Below are 20,489 nucleotides of genomic sequence, written 5' to 3' on the forward strand. Positions count from 1 at the left end.
ACCTGGGGGGCTCCCAGTGCTCATTGTGGAGTGACTCAAGAGCCAGACCTGGCTCTTTGCCAGGGAGAATTCCATCCCGCAGGACAGGCCAGGGCTGGGGGCTACTGTGGGGATGCCCAGTGCCAAACCTGGACTGATGGTGTCTCGCCTGTGCCATCTACCGGCCACGGGACTGGAAAATCCCCACACACCGGCAGAAGGGCCTGGGCTTCCCCACATGCCAGCGCTGCTCCCAGCTCCCCACGTTGCTGCGGTTGCAGCGTCAGCCCCTTCTGCTCCACCAGGCCGCATGGAAGGATCCTGCTGGCTGTGCTGGGCCAGGGCCATTGGAGCAGCAATGGGCCAGGCTCACGGTGCCCCACAGGGCTCCCAGTGCCTTTAATCCACTGTGACGGCGAGCACAGGGCAAGCACACCATGTGGGTACATACATGTGTGCAAGTGTGTCCACGTGCATGTAGGGATATATGTAGAACTGCATGTGTGTAAGTGCTCACCACGCACACGTGTCTGCGCACATCAAGTGTGCGGAGGGGTGAGTGTACATGCACATTTCTGTACACGTGTGACCACCTGTGGGGACCTGTGTGCACATCGGCACATCGGCTGCATGGGCAGGGTGTGCACATGCGGGTGCATCTGAAGATGGGAGTGCACACGTGTGTGCACACGTGCACCGGTGTGTGCACAGGTGTGTGCAGGTGTGCGCACGTGTGGCCAGGCCCACGAGCGGGCCCAGGCTGACGGGGCCGGATCCCCGGACCTCCCCTCACCCCCGCTCCGCAGTCCTGGTCCCGGGACGCCCCCGCCCCAGACTCCATCCCCTCCGCGATCCGGCCGCTCCTGCCCTTTTTTGGGCATTTTGGCTTGGCCAATAAGGGCTCGAGGGCGTGGCCAGCCCCGCCCCGCCCCGCCCGGTGCCGCCCGCCCCGGCGCCGCCGCGTCCCGTCCCTTCCCGTCCCGTCCCGTCCCGTTCAGTCCCGTCGCACCATGAGCAGCTCCCAGTTCAACAAGGGCCCGTCCTACGGCCTCTCCGCCGAGGTCAAGAACCGGGTGAGCCGCAAGGGTCCGGGGCGGCCCCGGGGGGGTCGGGAAGTTCCGGGACGCCCAGACGTGGAGAGCTGGGGGTTCCCGGTGCCCCGGAGGGACCCGGCGCCGCTGCGGCAGGAGCTGCGTGTCCCCCCGGGCGTTCGCTGCGTCCAGGTCCCGGACAGACGGACTCACGGCCGGTCGCTCCGGGGAGCAGCGGCCCCTCCTGCCTCCTCGCCCCTTGGGGAGGCGCCCGGAGCGCGGTCGGGGCCGGTTCGGTGCGGGGCAGCCCCCGCGAGGGGAAGCCGGGGCACGGGCACAGACGTCCCCGGGTCGTTTCAGCGCTTCGCGTTGGTGCCTAGACAAACACATGAGGGTGACGGGCCCGGGTTGCCCGCGGACGCCAGAGCAGAGCGTCCCTGGGTGCACACCCGGGGCCAAGGGTGCAGGCGGCGCCGGTTCTGCCGGCAGCTCCGTGCGAGGCAAGGCCCGGCGGGCCGGGGTCTGCAGCCCGCAGCTCCTGCGGTGCCGGCGGATCCGGCCCCCTTTCCTCATCCCATCCGGGCAGCTGGTCTCCATTTGGGAGGAGGCGCCCGCATTCCTGGCATAGCCGCGGTGACCGAGGAATCTGCCGGGCAGTGGGGCCGGCCCGCAGGGGGGAGCGGTGGCCGTGGTCCCGGATGGGCACCCTCCCCGCACCGGGGCTCGAACATCCCCTCTGGGGGCTCAGGGCTGTTTCCCCATTCCAGCATGGGGAGCCTGGGGCTGCTGGAGGGAGCTGCTTCCTCCCCCAGCACGGGCGGGTGGTTCCTCCTCTTCCTCTCTGAGAGCTGCACAAGTTTCGGGCTGCCGTATGCTCAGTGCAGGCCTCGTACCGGATGTGGCTGTGTTGGCACCGGGGCCTGATGCCACGGTGTGCCCGTCCCTCGCTGCCAAGGGCTCACCCAGCACCTCACACCCGGCTGCGGGGCTGTGCCAGGCTCCCTCCTGCCCACACTGCTCTTGCTACTGCAGAGCCGCTGCTTCCTCCATGCCAGCTGAGCAGGTCCCTCCTGGGCGCCCCAGCAGCCTCATACAGGAGGGCTGGGCCGCCCATTGCTGCAGGGTGGGCTCTGGGCACACAGTGCTGGGCGCTGCAGGAGGAGGAGGCACCCGAGCACCCCCTCTCCGTCTGTCCCCAGCTCGCCCAGAAGTACGACCCGCAGAAGGAGGCCGAGCTGAGGACATGGATCGAGAGCGTCACTGGGCAGCGCATTGGGCCCGACTTCCAGAAGGGGCTGAAGGACGGCGTCATCCTCTGCGAGTGAGTGGCTGCCCAGGCCGTGCTGCGCTTGGCCCGGCTGCTCACAGCCCGCGGGAGCTGGGTCCCTCGGGAGGCTGTGGCACCGCAGCAGCAGCGGAGGATTTCGGGCAGCATGTGCTTGGCGGGCTGCGCTCCGGAGCTCTGCTCGCTGCAGCCACACTCGCTCTTCTCCCCAGGCTCATGAACAAACTGCAGCCCAACTCAGTGAGGAAGATCAACCGCTCAGCCCAGAACTGGCACCAGGTAGGTAGGAGGGCTGCCCACCACGAGCCCCGACTCCGCAGCCACCCCTGCCTGACTCTGTGCCCCTCTCTGGCAGCTCGAGAACCTCTCCAACTTCATCAAGGCCATGACCAGCTATGGCATGAACCCCGTCGACCTCTTTGAAGCCAATGACCTCTTTGAGAGCGGGAACCTGACGCAGGTGCAGGTGTCGCTGCTGGCACTGGCGGGCATGGTGAGTGCTGGGGCCCTGCCCCGCTGCTTGGGTGGACGTTATGGTCCCCTCGGGCATGGCCAGAGGGCCCAGGGTCACCTCCTGCATCGCCTCTCTGCCTCAGGCTAAGACCAAGGGCATCCAGAGTGGCGTGGACATCGGCGTGAAGTACTCAGAGAAGCAGCAGAGGAACTTTGACGAGGCCAAGATGAAGGCCGGGCAGTGCGTGATTGGGCTGCAGGTGAGCTGCCCGCTGCTCCGCGGCACTGGGGGTGGCCGGGCCATGGAGTGCCCTTTCTACTGCATGAAGCATCTGCTTCGTGTGGTAAAGAGGCCTGGGATGCTCTGAGGCTTGGGTTGCACTGAATGTCCCTGCAAACTGGGACCATCTTGGTTCCATGTCTGAGTCCCTGGAAAGCTGAACTTGGGAGAGGGAAGATGCAGGAGGAGCCAGTGCTGGACCCATGGTGGGGTGGGCTGGTCTCAGCAGTGGGCACTGGGATCCCAGCAGTCCCCTCTTCTTCAGATGGGCACCAACAAATGCGCCAGCCAGTCGGGCATGACGGCCTATGGCACCAGGAGGCACCTCTATGACCCAAAGAACCAGATCCTGCCACCCATGGACCATTCCACCATCAGCCTCCAGATGGGCACCAATAAGTGTGCCAGCCAGGTGAGCCCAGGGCTGGGACTGACCATTGCCAGGTGGCCATGGGGACACTTCTGAGCTCTACCTCATCCTGTCCTTCCAGGTGGGCATGACGGCTCCGGGCACCAGGAGACACATTTACGACTCCAAGATGGGCCTGGAGAAGTGTGACAACTCCTCCATGTCCCTGCAGATGGGCTCCAATCAGGGGGCCAACCAGAGCGGCCAGGTCTTTGGCTTGGGCCGCCAGATCTATGACCCCAAGTATTGCCCCCAGGGCAACCAGGACGACGTGGCCAACGCTGCCTGTGAGCAGGGCATGGACCCGCCGGGGTACCAGTACTACTGCGAGGAGGAGAGCTACTGAGTGGGCTGCTGTGGTGCCCGGCCCAGCCCCTGCCAGCTTGTGTACAGCCCCCACTGCCAGCAGCATTCCTGTATCTCGCCTTTCATCATTCCCTCTTTTTATAACACTTTTTTTTAAAGGAATCTACTTTTCTGAGCAAAAAGATGAAGACGCTGTTTCTAGAGACGAGGGTGGTGCCTCTGCAGAGCCCCTGGGCTCAGCGGCCCCCTGTTTGCCCCAAGCTGCAGCTGGAAGGAGGCAGCTGCCCCAGGGCCATAGACTGGACGGTGTCTTTCCTTGAGCAGCCAAGAGGACATGGTTCAAAGTGGAAGTGTTGGCTGAGCAGTGCCCACAGCCCTGCGAGGGTGGCAGTGCCATAGTCCTGGGCATGGGGGGTGGCAATGGGCTGTGTGGCTGAGGGTCAAGTACAAAGTGCTGCCCCCACCTTGTGTGCTGCAGGGCTCATCCGGGGCTGCGGCCGGGGGACGTCCCGCACAGGGCAGGGGTCCCACTGGCCAGGAGAAGCCGGGTGGTGGGAGCTCTGGCAGTGACTTCAGGTCTCCTCCTCCTCGCAGGGCTCGGGCTCTGCTCCCTGCATGGCTGCGGTGTCTTCAACACCGTCAGGGCAGCTGCTCTCCTGTCGTTCTCTGGAAAGAAAGCAAAGCTGGAAACATGTTTTTTTAGGGACCAAGTTGCTGATGCTTCATTCCCCTCAGAGAGCAAGTACCAGCTCAGCCTCCTCCCGCCTGGGGCTGGGGACCCCCCCCTGCAGCATGGGGTCTGGGACCTGCTCGTGGAGCTGGACTCTGGCTCCACAGCCACCGGGTTCGACATCAAGCTGTGGTCATTGGGGGGTCTGTGCAGCGGCCCCCGCCGCAGGGGAGCCTGATGGTGGCCATGCATGGCCACAGGCACTGCGGCTACCTTGCCTGGGCAGTGGTTGGACGAGGCCATATGCATTTGCAACCACTTAATGTGCACAAAACGTGTTTCTAACACAGCTGCTCTTGGAGGGAAAACATTTTGGTTTTGGCATTAACCAGGAAACATTTTCTAGCGTATGCTGCTCGAGTGCCCAGGGCGGGGGTTCACGGGGGGCTGCAGCTGCCTCCCGCGGGGCTGGGCTGCTGCTGCCCCTGCCCGGCCTGCGACACTGCTACCCTCGAACTGGGAGCCGGGAACCTTCTCTTGACTAAATGTGAAGCTGGGGAGTGTTTTTTAATGTAGGCAATAAAAAGCTTCCATAAAGGACCTTGTCCATGTGAGGAACCCTGAAAGTTGGGTGCTGTGGCCATGGTCCCGGCACACTAGCCACTCCAGCTGTGACTGCACTCTGTCCCGGGCAGGCAGTGCGGCCAAGTGCCTGGCACCCCAATGTGCCCCCCGTTTCGGGGTGCAATGCTGGGACCATGCTTTCTTCCATGGCGCGAGGCTGAGGCCAAGTGGCTGGGCTGGCACTGCTAATGGAAATGTTGGCTCTGCACTGTCCTTGCCCGCAAGCCACAGCCTTTTATCCTGTCATTACTGCTTTGAAAAAACCCAAAAGCTCAACTCTGCTTTGCTCTCCTTTCTGTAAGCACTTGCAGCTTTGGTCTCCTGCTGCATTACGAAGCCCGTGCCGGCTCTCTGGCTGGCCCAGGCTGCGCTCCAGCCTCTGGTAGCACCATGACTCAGATGTTCTGTGCACTTCCCAGCCTCCCAGGAGCCGCTGCTGAGCTCCAGGGAAAGGTGTGCGTGCCTAATTGCCTGTAATGGGAACTCATAAAAACTGTAACGGGGCGTGTAACAGCTCCCCTGTAACAACACAGGAATTCGCCTGTCATCAGCCTGGGAACGACAAGTTGCCCCAGAAGGTGGGTGGGAGCAGTCTTGACCCCCCAATGTCTCCACGTGGCTTTGAGATGGAGCCCCCAAAAGACGGGCCTGGATCTGGGGCTGGGCAGTAGGGAGTGAGATGAGCACCTGGCAGCCACCCCGGCCCCTGTGAGCGGGGCTTTGCTCTGGACCCAGGGAGGCCAGGAAGTGGGCCGTGCACGGAACCTCTGTAGGCCCCCAGCCCCGGGAGGCTGGAGGAGGCCTGTGGGGCCGGGAGCGGGGTGAGGGCTGGGGGCTCCCCAGGGTGCCGAGGCCTGCGCCAGCCGAGGTGCACTGCCCTTCCCACTGGGTTCTACGGGGAACACGGGGTACCTCGCAGAGTCGGAATGGGGAGCGCCGGCCCCTTTAAGAGCCACTTGCTATGACGTCACGACCGCGGTTACTTTGTAGCCAGAGCCGGATGAGTGGGCGTGACCTCGGAGGAAGTGGGCGTGGTCACTAGAAGGGGTGTGGGCGACGGTGGGGGCGTGGCCTCCGCGGCGGAGCCGGCGGCCAGAGCCGGCGCCGGGTGCCTTTAAAGGGGCCGTGCGGTGATGGAGTGAGCAGGTAAAGTGGGGAATTTGCGGTGGGGGCGCCCGGGAGGAGGGTCCCCACATGTGAGAGGGTTCCCGCACTGCTTGGGATCCCCAGCTGGGGGTGTCCGGGTAAAGGGTGCCCAGATCGGAGGGGCCCTCGGACCGGGTTGCATCTGGAGTGGGTCCTATCCATGGGTCCAGCTGAGCGGAGGTCCCAGTGCTGCTGCCTAGCTGCTCCTGTGGACGCTGCCCTTGCCCGGGCTGGTGCTGAGAAGGGAGCCCTGGGCAGGCCCTGGGTTCTGGTGTCCGTGTCCCTCTGGCACCGGCCCGGGGCTCCGGGCTGCTGGCAGGGCTGGGGCTGGCACCGGCTGGGTGCTGGGGGGGCCCAAGGAGGGACTGTTCCTGTGTGGAGGGGACTGTGGGCACCGCCATCCACCCCGGGAGCTGAGGGCAGGATTTACTCTGACGGGCACAACTTTACGAAGGCAGCACGAGGAACGAGGGCGGCTCTGGTGGCAGAGCCCGGCATAAACCATCCCCTGAGTGACCTGTCCCAGCTGCCACTCACTTTCTATGTAAATCCCAGTTTACAGCGACCCTTTCCATGGCTGTGTCGTGGTGCTGTCGCACTTGTGCCTGCCTTGCCAGGCAGGGGCTGGGCGGGCTGGGGTGCCCCTGCGCTCCCTCCTTGCAGCAGGGACGGAGGGGCAGCGCCCAGGCAGGCACAAGCTCCCTGCGCTCATTAATTATGGATCTGCATTTCCAGCCCTTGCAGCTATAGGGTCAGGACGCAGAAATGGGCTGGAGAGCAGCCAGAGCGCGTTGCTGACGGGCGCAGTGCCCCGAGTCTGGCACAGCACTGACACCAGCAGGTGAGCTGGGCTTTCCTGCCCCTTGCCAAGGCCAGTGGGCAGCCCTGGTTGCCACTGTCCCTTGGTTTGTCCCCAGTGCTGAGCTCAGCGGCCGCAGGGCGCACGCTCCATGGGACAGACCCTTGTCCCTGCTTTGCTGCCCGATTCTGGCTGCCTCCTCCACCAGTGCCACCCATGCCTAGGCTGCCCGGGCTTCTCTCCCTCCTGGTGCCAGGGTGCCAAAGGCCCCTCAATCCCCCGAGCCTCCTGGGGAGAAACCTAAAGCTCTGCTTTAGTGCCACTTACGGCAGTTCCTGCAGGCTGATTAGCAGGATTTTCTCAGGAGGATCCTAATCCTGCCCGGCTCCGGTACCTGCTTATCCACTGCCAGGCCCAGGCTTGCGGATTAGAGCCGGAAGCGGGAGCTGCAGGGTCCTGCCCTGCTGCCCGGCCCCAGCGGGTGCCCGGCCTCACGGGCAGAGCTGCCCGCCCAGCACCTGGCACCTGGAAGGGGCGGCCAGGCCGCAGGGCAGGATGTGACCCAGGTCTCCTGCTCCCGGAGGGGAGAGGGGTGAGTTAGGGCGCAGAGGAGGGCGGTGCTTGCTCAGTTATGGCACCCAGAAGACCTGGCCCTGAGCCCTGGGACAGCCAGGAGAGGCGAGTCCTGTGGTCCCTTGCAACAGGGTGTTGGAGCAGCCTGGGCACCTTCTCCCTGCCGAGCCTCCTGCCTCAGCTTTTCCTGCCAGGAGCTGGAAATGCAGCACCAGAAAGTGGCCATGGTCCTGTGACCCCTGCAAAGAGGAGCCGTGTCCGCCCCATCCGTGGGTGGGGAAACAGTCCCGGGCAGGGCCTCAGGATCCAGCTCCCCTGGGGCTGTGATGGTCCTTAGGGATGGGATCTGTCAGCCAGTCCGGGGGCCCTCGGGGGACGTGGGCGGCTGCTGTGCGATCGGTGTCCTACGGGAATCCGGAAGCAACAAGCAGCAAGCTCCTCAAAGGAGCTTGTGCCCTGTTTTGCTGCTCTCGGTTTACAAAAGGAAAAGATTTGAAGGCTTTGGGGTGGAAAGGAGCTTTGTGGCAGGAATGTGGTGCCAGCTCCTCCCTGCGGAGCCACAGGGCCCCGGGCAGCTCGGGCGGGCGCCAGTGCCCGGTCCCATGGGACGCCCTGTGTCGGGTGCACAAGAGCCCAGCGGGGTTGGGGAGATCGACCTCCTCGCTGGGATCGCGCCAACGCTGCCGCTCTGTCCCCGCAGCCGGAGCCGGATCAGCACCGGCCCCGCCATGGCCGTGGGCACCCAGCTGTGGCTGCTGCTCTGGAAGAACTTCACCTACCGGCGGAGGCAGAGGGTGAGCAGGCGTCCACAGTGGGGCTCCTGCAGCCTCGGGGGCCCTTGGCAGGGGACTGTGCCCCTAGCAAGGGGCAGTCGCCCCGACCGTGAGCCTTCCCCTGCAGATCCAGCTGGCCATCGAGCTGCTGTGGCCCCTCTTCCTCTTCGTCATCCTGATCTCTGTGCGTCGCTCCCACCCGCCCTTCATGCAGCACGAGTGTGAGTGTGGGCGCGGGCTGGGCAGACGTGGCCTGGGGCGCCCGGGCTCTCGGGGTGCACGGGGCCCTGGCGGCTCCCTGCCTTCAGCCCTGGACCTGTCCCCCTGTTCTCTCACAGGCCACTTCCCCAACAAGGCGCTGCCGTCGGCCGGGACGCTGCCCTGGATCCAGGGCATCATCTGCAACATGAACAACCCCTGTTTCCGCTACCCAACAGCGGGCGAAGCCCCTGGCACCGTGGGCAACTTTGACGGCTCCATGTGAGCACGGCTACCGGGAGCCCGTGGGGGCAGGCAGGGCTCCCGAGCGCCCCTCACCGTGGCCTCTGTCCGCAGCCTCCTGCGCCTGCTGGGGGATGTGCGGCGGGTGCTGCTCAGTGCGCAGGGGACGCAGCTGCGCGGCCACGCGGGACGGCTCCTGCGCGCCCTGCAGCAGCTGCGGGGCAGCGTGGCGCTGCCGAGGGGTGAGCGCCGGCGCGGGCGGGCATGCTGGCACCAGGGACCCCGCATGCTGACCCCGCTCCCCCCCAGCGCTGCCCCTCGGGGGATCCCTGCGGGAGGTCCAGAGCTTCTCCCGCTTCCTGCGCCTCAACACGTCGCTGCCGCCAGCACTGGTGGATGAGCTGCTGGCGGCCCAGCTCAACCTGCGTGGCGTGAGTACACGGAGACGCGGGCGGGCACGTCCACACCTCATGGGCTCCCCGAGCCCTCACTGGCTCCCTCTGTTCTCAGCTCGCCCGGGTGGGTGCCCGGGTCCCACTGGAGGCCCTGGTGTGCGATCCCGACGCGCTGGCGAATGTCCTGGTGGCGGGTGATGCCGCGGGCGCGCGGCGCCTGCAGCAAGGGCTCTGTGCGCTGCCCGGCCCCACGCTGCGCGCCCTGGAACGCGCCTTTCTCACCCAGCTCGATGTGCCCCGGCTCCTCGCGGTGAGTCCGGGGGTGCCGGGGGTGCCGGGTGCCTGTGCAGCAGCCGTGACGCCGTCCCCTCGCAGGAGCAGCTCAGCGTGGGCATGGACGACGTGGCTGATGCCACAGCGGCCCTGGCCGCGGTGCTGCAGGGTGCCGAGATGCTGCTGCAGGAGGTAGCTGCCCCGTCGCCCCTCTCTGCCCTGGGTGCTGCTGTCCCTGGCAGCGCTGCACGGTCCCTGTCCCCACGTGGGGCTCCCGCGGCCCCGCTCTGCTCCCTGTCCCGTCTCCCTAGGTCTCCTCCAGCAGCAGCTTCGCGGAGCTGCGGCAGGAGCTGGCGGTGCTGGCGGCTGCCAACGGCAGCAGCTCCCTGGTGGGCGCCCTCGGGGCGCTGTCCCGCATCGCCTGTGGGCACCCCGAGGGCGGCGGCTTCCATGTGCCCTCCCTCAACTGGTACGAGGACCACGAGCTCGGCGCCTTCCTGGACCGCAACAGCTCCGAGCGCAGCGCCGCGGACGCCAGCAACGCCAGCAGTGAGCGGAGCCGCGCCGGGCTGTGCTGGGGCAGCGCCGGCCGAGGGGCAGCCCCTGAGGGCAGTTCTGTGCCCCCGTGCAGGTCCCTTCTGCAAAGAGCTGCTCCGCAGCCTGGAGTCCAGCCCCATCTCGCAGCTTTTCTGGAGGGGCGTCAGGCCGCTGCTCGTGGGCAAGATCCTGTACACGCCGCCGGGCGCTGGCCCCGAGCGCGTCATGGCTGAGGTGCGGGGGTGCTGCGGGCCGGGGGTGCGGGCGCTGCCGTGCGCCCCTCACCGCAGCCCTGCAGGTGAACCGGCCCTTCCGGGAGCTGGCGGCGCTGCGGGACGCGGCGGGCGCCTGGCGGGAGCTGGCGCCCCGGCTCTACACCTTCCTCAACAGCAGCCTGGAGATGCGGCTCGTGCAGGTGCAAGGTGCCCGTGTGGGGCGCCCACAAGGCGGGTGAGCGGGACAGAGCCGCTCACCCCTTTCCCCCCACGTTTGTCCCAGGAGCTGCTGCAGGCCCCGGGCTCCGCGCGCCTCCTGGACAGGCTCCTCAACGGCACCTCCTGGGACCTGCCGGCGCTGGCCGCCTTCCTGGCTGCGCCGGCCACGGGCCCCGGCCTCACCTGGCACCGGGTGTTCGCCGAGGCTGACCGGGCGGTGGGGACACTGGCGCAGCTGCTGGAGGTGCGTGTGCCCGTCCCCGTGCCCCCTGCGCCGCCCCCGCGCCGCTCAGCCTCCCTCCGCCCGCAGTGCGTCCAGCTGGACAAGATCGAGGCGGTGGCCACCGAGGAGCAGCTGGTGGCCCGGGCGCTGCAGCTGCTGGAGCAGCGGCAGTTCTGGGCCGCCGTGGTGTTCGAGGGAGCCGCCACCAGCCCGGCCGGCACGCTGCCCCGCCACGTGCGCTACAAGATCCGCATGGACATCGACGAGGTCACGAGGACCAACAAGATCAAGGACAGGTCGGGGGCCGCCCAGCCCTGCTGCCCCGTCCCCCTCGGCGGGTGTCCCCCCGCCACGCGGCGCTCTGCTCTGCCCCAGGTTTTGGGACCCGGGCCCGGCGGCCGACCCCTTCAGCGACCTGCGCTACGTGTGGGGCGGCTTCGCCTACGTGCAGGACCTGGTGGAGCAGGCGGTGGTGCGGGCGCAGAGCGCGGCCGCCCCCCGCACCGGCGTCTACCTGCAGCAGATGCCCTATCCCTGCTACGTGGATGACGTGTGAGTGGGCGCGGGCGCCGGCGGCGGTGCCGGGGCAGGGGGTGAACGCGGCCGCCCTCCCGGCAGGTTCCTGCGCGTGCTGAACCGCTCGCTGCCACTCTTCATGACGCTGGCCTGGATCTACTCGGTGGCCATGATCATCAAGGGGGTGGTGCACGAGAAGGAGACGCGCCTCAAGGAGACCATGAAGACCATGGGGCTGAGCAGCGGCATCCTCTGGCTCAGCTGGTTCCTCAGCAGCTTCATCCCCTTCCTCCTCAGCTCGGCCTTTCTCGTCCTCATCCTCAAGGCGTGTTGCAGAGCTGTCTGCGGGGAAGAAGCCGGGGGGACATGGGGAGTGACAGTGTCAGGAGGCTCCGCAGGCTCCAACTGCCCTTGTTTTACAGCTAGGGAACATACTGCCCTACAGCGACCCCGCCGTGATCTTCCTCTTCCTCGGCACCTTCTCGGTTGCCACCATCTGTCAGTGCTTCCTCATCAGCACCTTCTTCCTCCGCGCCAACCTGGCCTCGGCTTGTGGCGGCATCATCTACTTCTCCTTCTACCTGCCCTACGTGCTGTGCGTGGCCTGGCGGGACCACGTCACCTTCCCTCTCCGCGTGCTCATGGTGAGCAGCCTGGGCTGCCCCAGGGTGGGCGCGCGGGGCCCCGTGCCCGCCGCCCGCGCCCCACGCCGCCGCTCGCCGCCCCCAGAGCCTGCTGTCGCCGGTGGCCTTCGGCTTTGGCTGCGAGTACTTCTCGCTCTACGAGGAGCAGGGCGAGGGCATCCAGTGGCACAACCTGGGCGCCAGCCCCGTGCCCGGGGACCCCTACAACTTTGCCACGGCCATGGCGCTGCTGCTGCTGGACGCCGGCCTCTACGGCCTGGCCACCTGGTACATCGAGGGCGTCCTGCCAGGTGAGCGCGGCGGTGCCAGGTGGGTGCCCGCCGGCCGGCCCCGCTCCGACCACGTGCACTGCGCAGGTCGCTACGGAATTCCCAAGCCCTGGAACTTCCCCTTCCTGCGGAGCTACTGGTGCAGCGAGGAACCATCGGGCGGGCTCCCCCCGCACCCCACCGCCGCGCTGGCTGCGCCCACAGGTGAGATGCTCCCCCTGCACCCATGGGGCTGGCCAGGGACCGGCCAGCGCCGTGACGCTCCGCTGGCTTCCAGTGCTGGTGGAGGAGCCGCCGGCCCAGCTCCCGCCCGGCGTCTCCATCCGCAACCTGGTGAAGATTTACCGCAAGGGCGGCCGCGCGGCCGTCGACGGGCTCAGCCTGGACTTCTACGAGGGCCAGATCACCTCCTTCCTGGGCCACAACGGGGCTGGCAAGACCACTACCATGTGAGCCCGCGGCCGCGTGCGCCTGCGCCGGGCCTGCCCCGACGTGGGCGCGTGACTGTCCCTGGCGCCGAGCGCCCCATCGGGGACAGGGCAGCGTCCCCCCGCGCGCTGCTCCTTCCTGCTGCCCCCGCAGGTCCATCCTCACCGGGCTCCTGCCGCCCACCTCCGGCACCGCCTACATCCAGGGCTGGGACATCCGCAGCGACATGGACAGCATCCGCAGGACCATGGGCACCTGCCCGCAGCACAACGTGCTCTTTGACATGTAGGTGCGGGCAGCGGGGCCGTGGCGGGCGGGCGGGCGCGCGGGCGCTCACGGCCGTCCCGCAGCCTCACCGTGGAGGAGCACATCTGGTTCTACGGGCGGCTCAAGGGGCTCTCCGAGGAGCAGGTGCAGCGGGAGACGGAGCAGCTGCTTCACGATACGGGGCTGCCGCACAAGCGGCGCGAGCAGACGAGGAGCCTCTCGGGTGCGTGGGGGGCGCGGGGGGCGGGCGCCGGCGGCGCGGCCCCGTGACACGGCCCCGCGGCCCGCAGGCGGCATGCAGAGGAAGCTCTCGGTGGCCATCGCCTTTGTGGGTGGCTCGCGCGTGGTGCTGCTGGACGAGCCCACGGCCGGCGTGGACCCCTACTCGCGCCGCAGCATCTGGGAGCTGCTGCTCAAGTACCGCGCAGGTGGGCGCCGCTCCGCGGCCGTGCCGGCGCGGCGGCCGCGCGCGCTCAGCGGGCGCGCTGCCCCGTGCAGGCCGCACCATCATCCTGTCCACGCACTACATGGACGAGGCCGACCTGCTGGGCGACCGCGTGGCCATCGTGGCGCGGGGCCGGCTCTGCTGCTGCGGCTCCCCGCTCTTCCTCAAGACCCGGCTGGGCACTGGCTACTACCTCACGCTGGTGAAGCGGGAGCGGGGCGGCGTGGGCGCCCCTGGCCCCCCCGGCCCCCCCAGGAAGGTGGGTCCCCCGGCACCCCAGGGCGCTGGCGGCAGCCGGGGCTCCCCTTGCAGCACCCCATGCTCCGGCTGCCTCTCCTGCAGGACGGGAGCGACTCGGAGCGCAGCAGCGACACGGGCCTGGGCAGCGAGCGGGACAGCGAGGCCAGCACCGTGGGTACGGGGCCATCCCTCCGCCTGCCCCCGTCCCAAGGGACCCTGCTGGGCTTGGAAGCGCGTGCCCAGCGCTTCTCTGGCCTCTGCCCGCAGTGCCGCATCCCAGCGCTGCCCCCATTCCCTCCCCGTTCCCCAGATGTGCCCCAGCTCTCGCTGCTGATCCAGAGGCTGGTCCCAGGCTCACGGCTGGTGGAAGACATCGGGCAGGAGCTGCTCTTCGTGCTGCCCTACAACAGGGCCGAGGACGGCTCCTTCGCGGAGCTCTTCCGGGAGCTGGACGGGCGCCTGGGCGAGCTGGGCATCTCCAGCTATGGCATCGCGGACACGAGCCTGGAGGAGGTGCCGGGCGCGCGAGACGGCCCCGTGCTGCCCGGCCACGAGCCCGGGCTCTGCCCCGCCGGGCTGGCGCCTCCAACACCCCGTCCCTCCCGCAGATCTTCCTGCGGGTGACCGAGGACGAGGGGGTGGACGTTGATGTGGCAGGTAAAACCCCTGCACGGGTAGAGCCGAGCGGGAGACACCGGAGCAGGGATAGCTGGGACTGCGGGGAGCAGCCGCAGGGACAGGGACACGTCCCAGGCTGCGTCCCCATCCCATCCTCATGCTCTGGATGCATCCGTTCCCTCAGGGCTCAGGAGAGCTGCCCGGCCCGGCAGCGGAGCTGTCCTTGGCGGGGACGGGGATGCAGAAACAGCCGAGGGAGAGCCGGGTGAGAGGGGCCGTGGGGCTGGGGGGCTGCTCCCGGAGCGCCCAGCCCTGCCGTGGGGATCCTCCGCATGTGCGGGGCCGTGCACGGTGTCCGTCCGGGACGCTCCAGCAGCGGCATCGTGGCTGCTGCGGACATTGGGCTGTCCCGGGCTTTGGGAAGGGAGGAGAGCAGATCCGAGGGGTCTGGGATGGGCTGGGCAGTCCTGGGCCCGTCTCTTGTGGGGGACGGAGCTGGCAGGGGAATTGGGTGGGGTCTGCAGAGCCCCCCATCCCCGCGGCCGCCCCACGGCGCGTCCCTCTGGCCGTAACGCTTCTTTCCTCTCTCCCTTACTCTGAGTCCAAGGAGCCAGGAGAGGTAGGAGTGGGGTGGGCCGGGAGGGTCCCAGCGGGGCCTGGGGCCGGCGCCACGAGCCCCGCGCGAGCCCCCGGCCCTGGTGACGGTGCCGCGTCTGCCCGCAGCCGAGGAGCCGCAGGAGACAGACCGGCTGCGCGGCACCGGCCCCCGGGGGTCCCGCCGCGCCGCGGGCTGGGCGCTCGCCCGCCAGCAGCTCCGCGCGCTCTTCATCAAGCGGCTGCTGCACGCGCGGCGCAGCACGCGCGGCTTCTTCGCCCAGGTACCACGGCGGGGACGGGGGCGACAGCGGGTACGGGGCGCAGGGCCACCCCCGGCTCCCCCGTCCCTCCCGCAGATCGTGCTGCCCGCCGTCTTCGTCTGCATCGCGCTGCTCTTCAGCCTCATCGTGCCGCCAGTGGGGCGGTACCCGCCGCTGCGCCTGCGCCCCTCCATGTACGGGCCGCAGTTCACCTTCTTCAGGTGGGTGTCGCCGCCAGCGCCCCGGGGCCGCTGCAGCCGCCGCACTGCCCCGCTCTGTCCCCGCAGCGACGACGCGCCGGGGGACCCCAACACCGCGCGGCTGCTGGCCGCCCTCCTGGCCGAGCCCGGCTTCGGCACCGAGTGCATGAAGGGCGAAGGGGACGCGTGAGTGCCGGGCATGGGGGCTAGGGGCGCGTGGGGCCCCTCTCCAGGTTGCTCTGGCACCGAGGGGGCAGCGTCTTCCCGGGTGCTCCCCGAGCCGCACGTGCTGGATGCTCACCGGGGTCCCTGTGCCCGTGTGCTGCCCTGTGCCCAGGGTGTTGGGGCAGGGGGCTGGACTAGACGATCTCTAGAGGTCCGTTCCAGCCTGGACCCTTCTGTGACTCTGTGATTCTGTGTGCGGGGCCAGCGCGGGGCCGTGCCCGCCGGCCTCCCACCCCGACGGGTTCCGGGTGCCGGTGGCGTCGCCAGCCGCGCTGGCTGCGCTGCGGCACAGGAACGGGACCGCGGCGGAGCCGTCGCCGCCGTGCCGCTGCAGCGCGCCCGGCGCCCGCAGGATGCTGCCCGACTGCCCTGACGGCGCCGGGGGGCTGCCCCCACCACAGGTACCGCGAGGCTGCGCCACGGGGGGCGGCTGACACCCCCTCGGCCGCGGGTCCATCCGCGCCTGCCTCCGTCCCCCCGCCAGGTGCAAAGGGGCACTGGGGACGTCCTGCAGAACCTGACAGGCAGGAACATCTCCGACTACCTGGTGAAGACCTATCCGCAGATCATCCGGCAGGGGTGAGCGCAGCGGCTCTGGCGCGGATACGCTGGCGTTGCAGCCATGTCAGGGCTGACGTCCCCTCGCCCCCGTCTCCTGCCCTGCACTGTTTCTTGCAGGCTGAGGAACAAGAAGTGGGTGAATGAGCACAGGTGAGGCCGGGGGGACCAGGTCCTGCTCGGTGGGAAACAGGGCCCGCGGGGCCTGCCGAGTATGGGGCAGCGGCACCGTGTGGCCGGGCACACGGTGCCCTGGCGCGGGGCTGGGGACAAGGTGTGGAATGAAGCGTCTGCTCCCCTTGCACCCAGGTACGGCGGCTTCTCGCTGGGCGCCCGCAGCTCCCAGCTCCTGCCGTCGGCGGAGGAGGTGGACGCGGCCGTGCAGGAGCTCCGGGCGCTGTTCAATGTCACGCCGGTACAGCCGGGACGAGGACCGGGGGGTGACACGGGGGGGACGCCCTGTTCCTCACCCCCTGCCTCCGCAGGGCAGCCCTGCGGACCGGCTGCTCAGCAACCTCAGCCGCTTCATGGAGGGCCTGGAGACGCGCAGGAACATCAAGGTGAGCCGGGACCGAGCGTCCCGGCCGGCTCCGGCCCCGTGCCCGGCTCCCATTGCCCAGGCAGCGAGGCCGGACGCCTGGGCCCCGCTCCCGCTGAGGCTGAGCAGGGGCTCCCGGCACCACAGGTCTGGTTCAACAACAAGGGCTGGCACGCCATGGTCTCCTTCCTCAACGTGGCCAGCAACGGGCTGCTGCGGGCCGGACTGCGGGCGGGCGCTGACCCCGCGCGCTTCGGCATCACAGCCACCAACCACCCGCTCAACCTCACCAAGGAGCAGCTCTCGGAGGCTGCGCTGTGAGTGCGGGGCTGCGGGGGCCCCGGGGCTCCCGCCGGCACCGACGCTGACACTGTCCCCTCTGCGGCAGGATGGCCACCTCGGTGGACGTGCTGGTCTCCATCTGCGTGATCTTCGCCATGTCCTTCGTCCCGGCCAGCTTCGTGCTCTTCCTCATCGAGGAGCGGGTCAGCAAGGCCAAGCACCTGCAGTTCGTCAGCGGCCTGAAGCCCGTCACCTACTGGCTGGGCAACTTCGCCTGGGACATGGTGCGACACCGAGAAGGACGTGGGTGGCTCCCGGGGCCAGAGCCACCTTGTGACGCCCTCCCTGCTGCTCTGTGCCCGCAGTGCAACTACCTGGTGCCCGCGCTGCTCGTTGTCCTCATCTTCGTCTGCTTCCAGCAGAAATCCTACGTGTCCTCGGCCAACCTGCCCGCCCTGGTCCTGCTGCTGCTGCTCTATGGGTGAAGGGCCGCAGGAGCCCCAGGCTGAGCCCTGGAGGGGCTCTGTGTGGGGCAGCACTGGGGTCTGGGGCGCCGCTGCACCCCCGGGTGCATTTCGGTGAGCCTGGTGCTCCTCTGCCCCCAGCTGGTCCATCACGCCCCTGATGTACCCGGCCTCCTTCCTCTTCAGCATCCCCAGCACCGCCTACGTGGCCCTGACCTGCATCAACCTCTTCATCGGCATCAACGGCAGCGTGGCCACCTTTGTGCTGGAGCTCTTCGTGGACCAGGTGGGCGCCGTGGCGCCGCGCGCCCTGCGCTGCTGCGGCACCGCCTGAGCGCTCTGCTGCCCCGCAGAACCTCAACGACATCAACCGCGTCCTCAAGAAAGTCTTCCTTGTCTTCCCGCACTTCTGCCTGGGCCGGGGCCTCATTGACATGGTGAAGAACCAGGCCATGGCCGATGCCTTTGAGAGGTTTGGTGAGTGCTGTGGCCCTGGGTTGTCCTCGCGGTGTCCCCACGCCCGGCTCCTGACGCCCCTCGTCATTCCTCGGGGCCGCGCGCAGGGGACAAGCGCTTCGTGTCCCCGCTGCGCTGGGAGCTGGCAGGCAAGAACATGTTCGCCATGGCGCTGGAAGGCGTCATCTTCTTCCTCCTCACGTTGCTGCTGCAGTACCGCTCCTGCCTGTGGCTCAGGTGAGGGGTGGCGCGGGCGGCCCCGCGGCCCATGCGCCGCTGCAGCGTCCCCACAACGTCCCCCACAGGCCCCCGGCGCCGCCGCTGCCGCCGCTGGGCCAGGAGGACGAGGACGTGGCCCGGGAGCGCGCGCGGGTGGGCGCCGCGCCGAGCGCCTCCCACGTGCTGCTGCTCAGGGACCTCACCAAGGTGCGCGTCGGGGCCCGGGTGTCCGGGGCAGCGCGGAGCCCCGGGCTGGCGCGGTGCCGGCCGTGACCGCTCCCCGTGCCGCAGGTTTACCGGGGCAGGAAGGTGCCGGCCGTGGACCGGCTCTGCGTGGCCATCCCGCCCGGCGAGGTGAGCGCCGCGGCGCCCCGGGGCGCGGGGCCCGACGGACGCTGCTGCTCACCCTGCACGTCCCGCCAGTGCTTCGGCCTGCTGGGGGTGAACGGCGCCGGCAAGACGACCACCTTCAAGATGCTCACGGGGGACACAGAGGTGACGCTGGGGGAGGCCTGGCTGCAGGGGCACAGGTGAGCGGGCCGGGGCCAGCGCCGGGGCTGCTGCCGCCACCCCGTGCCCACGCTCACCATGCCGGGCCCGCAGCGTCCGCACCGAGCTGCCCTCCGTGCACCAGAGCATGGGCTACTGCCCGCAGTTCGATGCCATCACCGACCTGCTCACAGGCCGCGAGCACCTCGAGTTCTACAGCCGCCTGCGCGGGGTGCCCGAGGAGGAGACGGCCGGGGTGAGTGCGCCCGTCCCCGTCCCCGTCGCCGTCCCGCGGTGCTCAGCCCTGTGCTGCTCTCGCAGGTGGCTCAGTGGGGCATCGCCAAGCTGGGGCTGGGGCCACACGCGGACCAGCCGGCCGGCAAGTACAGCGGGGGCAACAAGCGCAAACTGTCCACGGCCATCGCGCTGCTCGGCTGCCCGCCCGTCGTCTTCCTGGTGAGCGCGGGGCCAGCGGGGTCCCGCTGCCGCGGCCGCCCGGCCTCACCGCGGCGCCGCTGCAGGATGAGCCCACAACAGGCATGGACCCGCGGGCCCGGCGCTTCCTCTGGGACTGCATCCTCAGCGTCATCAGGGAGGGCAGGTCCGTGGTGCTCACGTCGCACAGGTACGGGGTGCTGGGGGCCGGGGGGCTCGGGGCCCGTGCAGCGCGGGGCTCACGGCGGCACCGCCGGCAGCATGGAGGAGTGCGAGGCGCTGTGCACCCGCATGGCCATCATGGTGAACGGCCGCTTCCGCTGCCTGGGCAGCATCCAGCACCTCAAGAACCGGTAAGGCCGGGGCCGCGGGGGCCGCGGGGGCCCGGGGGGGCCCGGGGCTGCCCGTGGCACCGCACGCTCCCGCCGCAGGTTCGGTGACGGCTACACGGTGGTGGTGCGGGCGGGCGCGCGTGGGCCAGCGCTGCTGGAGGGCGCCCTGCGGCGCCGCTTGCCCGGCCTCGTGCTGCAGGAGCGGCACGGCGCCCTGCTGCGCTGCCGCCTGCCCGCCGCCGCCGCCTCCCTCGCCACCGTCTTCAGCGTCCTGGCCGCCGAGCGCGAGCCCTGCGGCATCCAGGACTACTCCGTGTCCCAGACCACACTGGATCAGGTGTGCCGGGGCTGCCGGTGCCGAGCAAGCGGGGATGGGGACCGTGGTGCTGCCCTGTCCCTATTGTCCCCTCTTCCATCCCTGCAGGTGTTCGTGCAATTCGCCAAGGAGCAGGGTGATGGGGACCCCGCTGGGGACGTGGCGCTGGGGCAGGACGCGGCCCCCATGCCCGCGCAGGTGCTGGAGGACGAGAGCTGCCAGGAGAGCGCGGTGTGAGGCGCCGCGACCACGTCCTGCCTGCTGCCCCTGAGCGGGCGGCCACCGGGCTGGCCCCGGGGCCCCTCTGCTCCCTGCGAGCGCAGGAGCTGCTGTGAAACGAGTTCAATAAAGGCAGCAGCAGGGCCTTGCGTCGCACTGGTCTCCTGCCCAGGGCTCAGCCGCGCAGCCGGGACCTGCCTGGACTCCACACACGGTGTCCACGCGCCCGTAGGTGGCTGTGGGGCGGCCTGTGGGGCTGGGTCTCAAGCAGCAGGTCGATCTCAAGGGCTATGAGGGGTGCCCAGGCAGGTTGTGGGGCCGGAGGCGGCTGCCCAGGTCTCTGCAGGGCACCTTGCGTGTGCCCTTGCCTGTCCTACAGTGCCTGTGGGGTCCGCCCTCGCTTTGTGTGGCGTGACCGAGCAATGAGGCCAGAGAGGAGGAACCGGCTGCTCCTTGTCCCAGAGGTTTCACTGGCTGCCCCCAGGGCTCTGCCTTCACCTGCAGGAGAGCTCCTGCTGGTAGGGTGGACCTGGCACCTGGGGGGCACGGGCATCGCTCAGGTGCCCCCAGTGCAGCAGGGCCGTGTGCACCCACAGTTGCCGGGCACCTGCACCCGCACTCGTCACCCTGGGGCACGGGCAGGGGGCGGCCTCTTGCAGGGGGCAAAACCTGGGCAAAACGCACTCGCTGGGGGAGTTGTTGGGGTGCTGTGACCGGGATGGGGGGGAAAAAAAAATATGGAACGCTTCACGAATTTGCGTGTCATCCTTGCGCAGGGGCCATGCTAATCTTCTCTGTATCGTTCCAATTTTAGTATATGTGCTGCCGAAGCGAGCACGA

General features: G+C 68.9%; 2 protein-coding genes and 1 non-coding gene across 3 annotated transcripts; 2 read left to right on the forward strand and 1 right to left on the reverse strand.

Annotated features, from left to right (window-relative positions):
• Positions 1-949: 949 nt before the first annotated feature.
• Positions 950-4,710, forward strand: CNN2 (calponin 2). The gene is made up of 7 exons (XM_026038818.1): positions 950-1,052; positions 2,210-2,331; positions 2,508-2,574; positions 2,651-2,788; positions 2,892-3,008; positions 3,294-3,440; positions 3,520-4,710. Exons 1-7 carry the CDS (start codon positions 990-992, stop codon positions 3,781-3,783), a joined length of 918 nt encoding a protein of 305 aa, XP_025894603.1. The 5' UTR covers positions 950-989; the 3' UTR covers positions 3,784-4,710.
• A 3,573-nt stretch (positions 4,711-8,283) lies between these two features.
• ABCA7 (ATP binding cassette subfamily A member 7) lies at positions 8,284-19,667 on the forward strand. Its single transcript, XM_026038768.1, has 49 exons — positions 8,284-8,349; positions 8,456-8,549; positions 8,667-8,808; positions 8,884-9,011; positions 9,079-9,200; positions 9,280-9,474; positions 9,540-9,629; positions 9,749-9,986; positions 10,069-10,208; positions 10,273-10,389; positions 10,473-10,652; positions 10,719-10,927; positions 11,007-11,183; positions 11,250-11,472; positions 11,570-11,791; positions 11,877-12,081; positions 12,148-12,264; positions 12,338-12,509; positions 12,643-12,774; positions 12,840-12,979; positions 13,047-13,184; positions 13,255-13,460; positions 13,544-13,616; positions 13,752-13,954; positions 14,050-14,098; positions 14,661-14,678; positions 14,783-14,937; positions 15,013-15,137; positions 15,204-15,302; positions 15,547-15,742; positions 15,826-15,920; positions 16,020-16,052; positions 16,209-16,314; positions 16,385-16,459; positions 16,585-16,754; positions 16,826-17,003; positions 17,085-17,200; positions 17,325-17,469; positions 17,537-17,660; positions 17,747-17,876; positions 17,945-18,065; positions 18,150-18,212; positions 18,282-18,388; positions 18,462-18,603; positions 18,669-18,803; positions 18,869-18,972; positions 19,043-19,135; positions 19,214-19,451; positions 19,539-19,667. The coding sequence occupies exons 1-49, from the start codon at positions 8,284-8,286 to the stop codon at positions 19,665-19,667; spliced, it is 6,675 nt and encodes a 2,224-aa protein (XP_025894553.1).
• A 713-nt stretch (positions 19,668-20,380) lies between these two features.
• Positions 20,381-20,487, reverse strand: LOC112946925. The gene has a single exon (XR_003249310.1). It is a non-coding gene; the product is annotated as a U6 spliceosomal RNA (small nuclear RNA).
• Positions 20,488-20,489: the final 2 nt, after the last annotated feature.

Source organism: Nothoprocta perdicaria, unplaced genomic scaffold, assembly GCF_003342845.1.
Source record: "Nothoprocta perdicaria isolate Ctin4 unplaced genomic scaffold, notPer1 scaffold_218, whole genome shotgun sequence".
In the NCBI taxonomy this organism is placed as follows: Eukaryota; Metazoa; Chordata; class Aves; order Tinamiformes; family Tinamidae; genus Nothoprocta; species Nothoprocta perdicaria.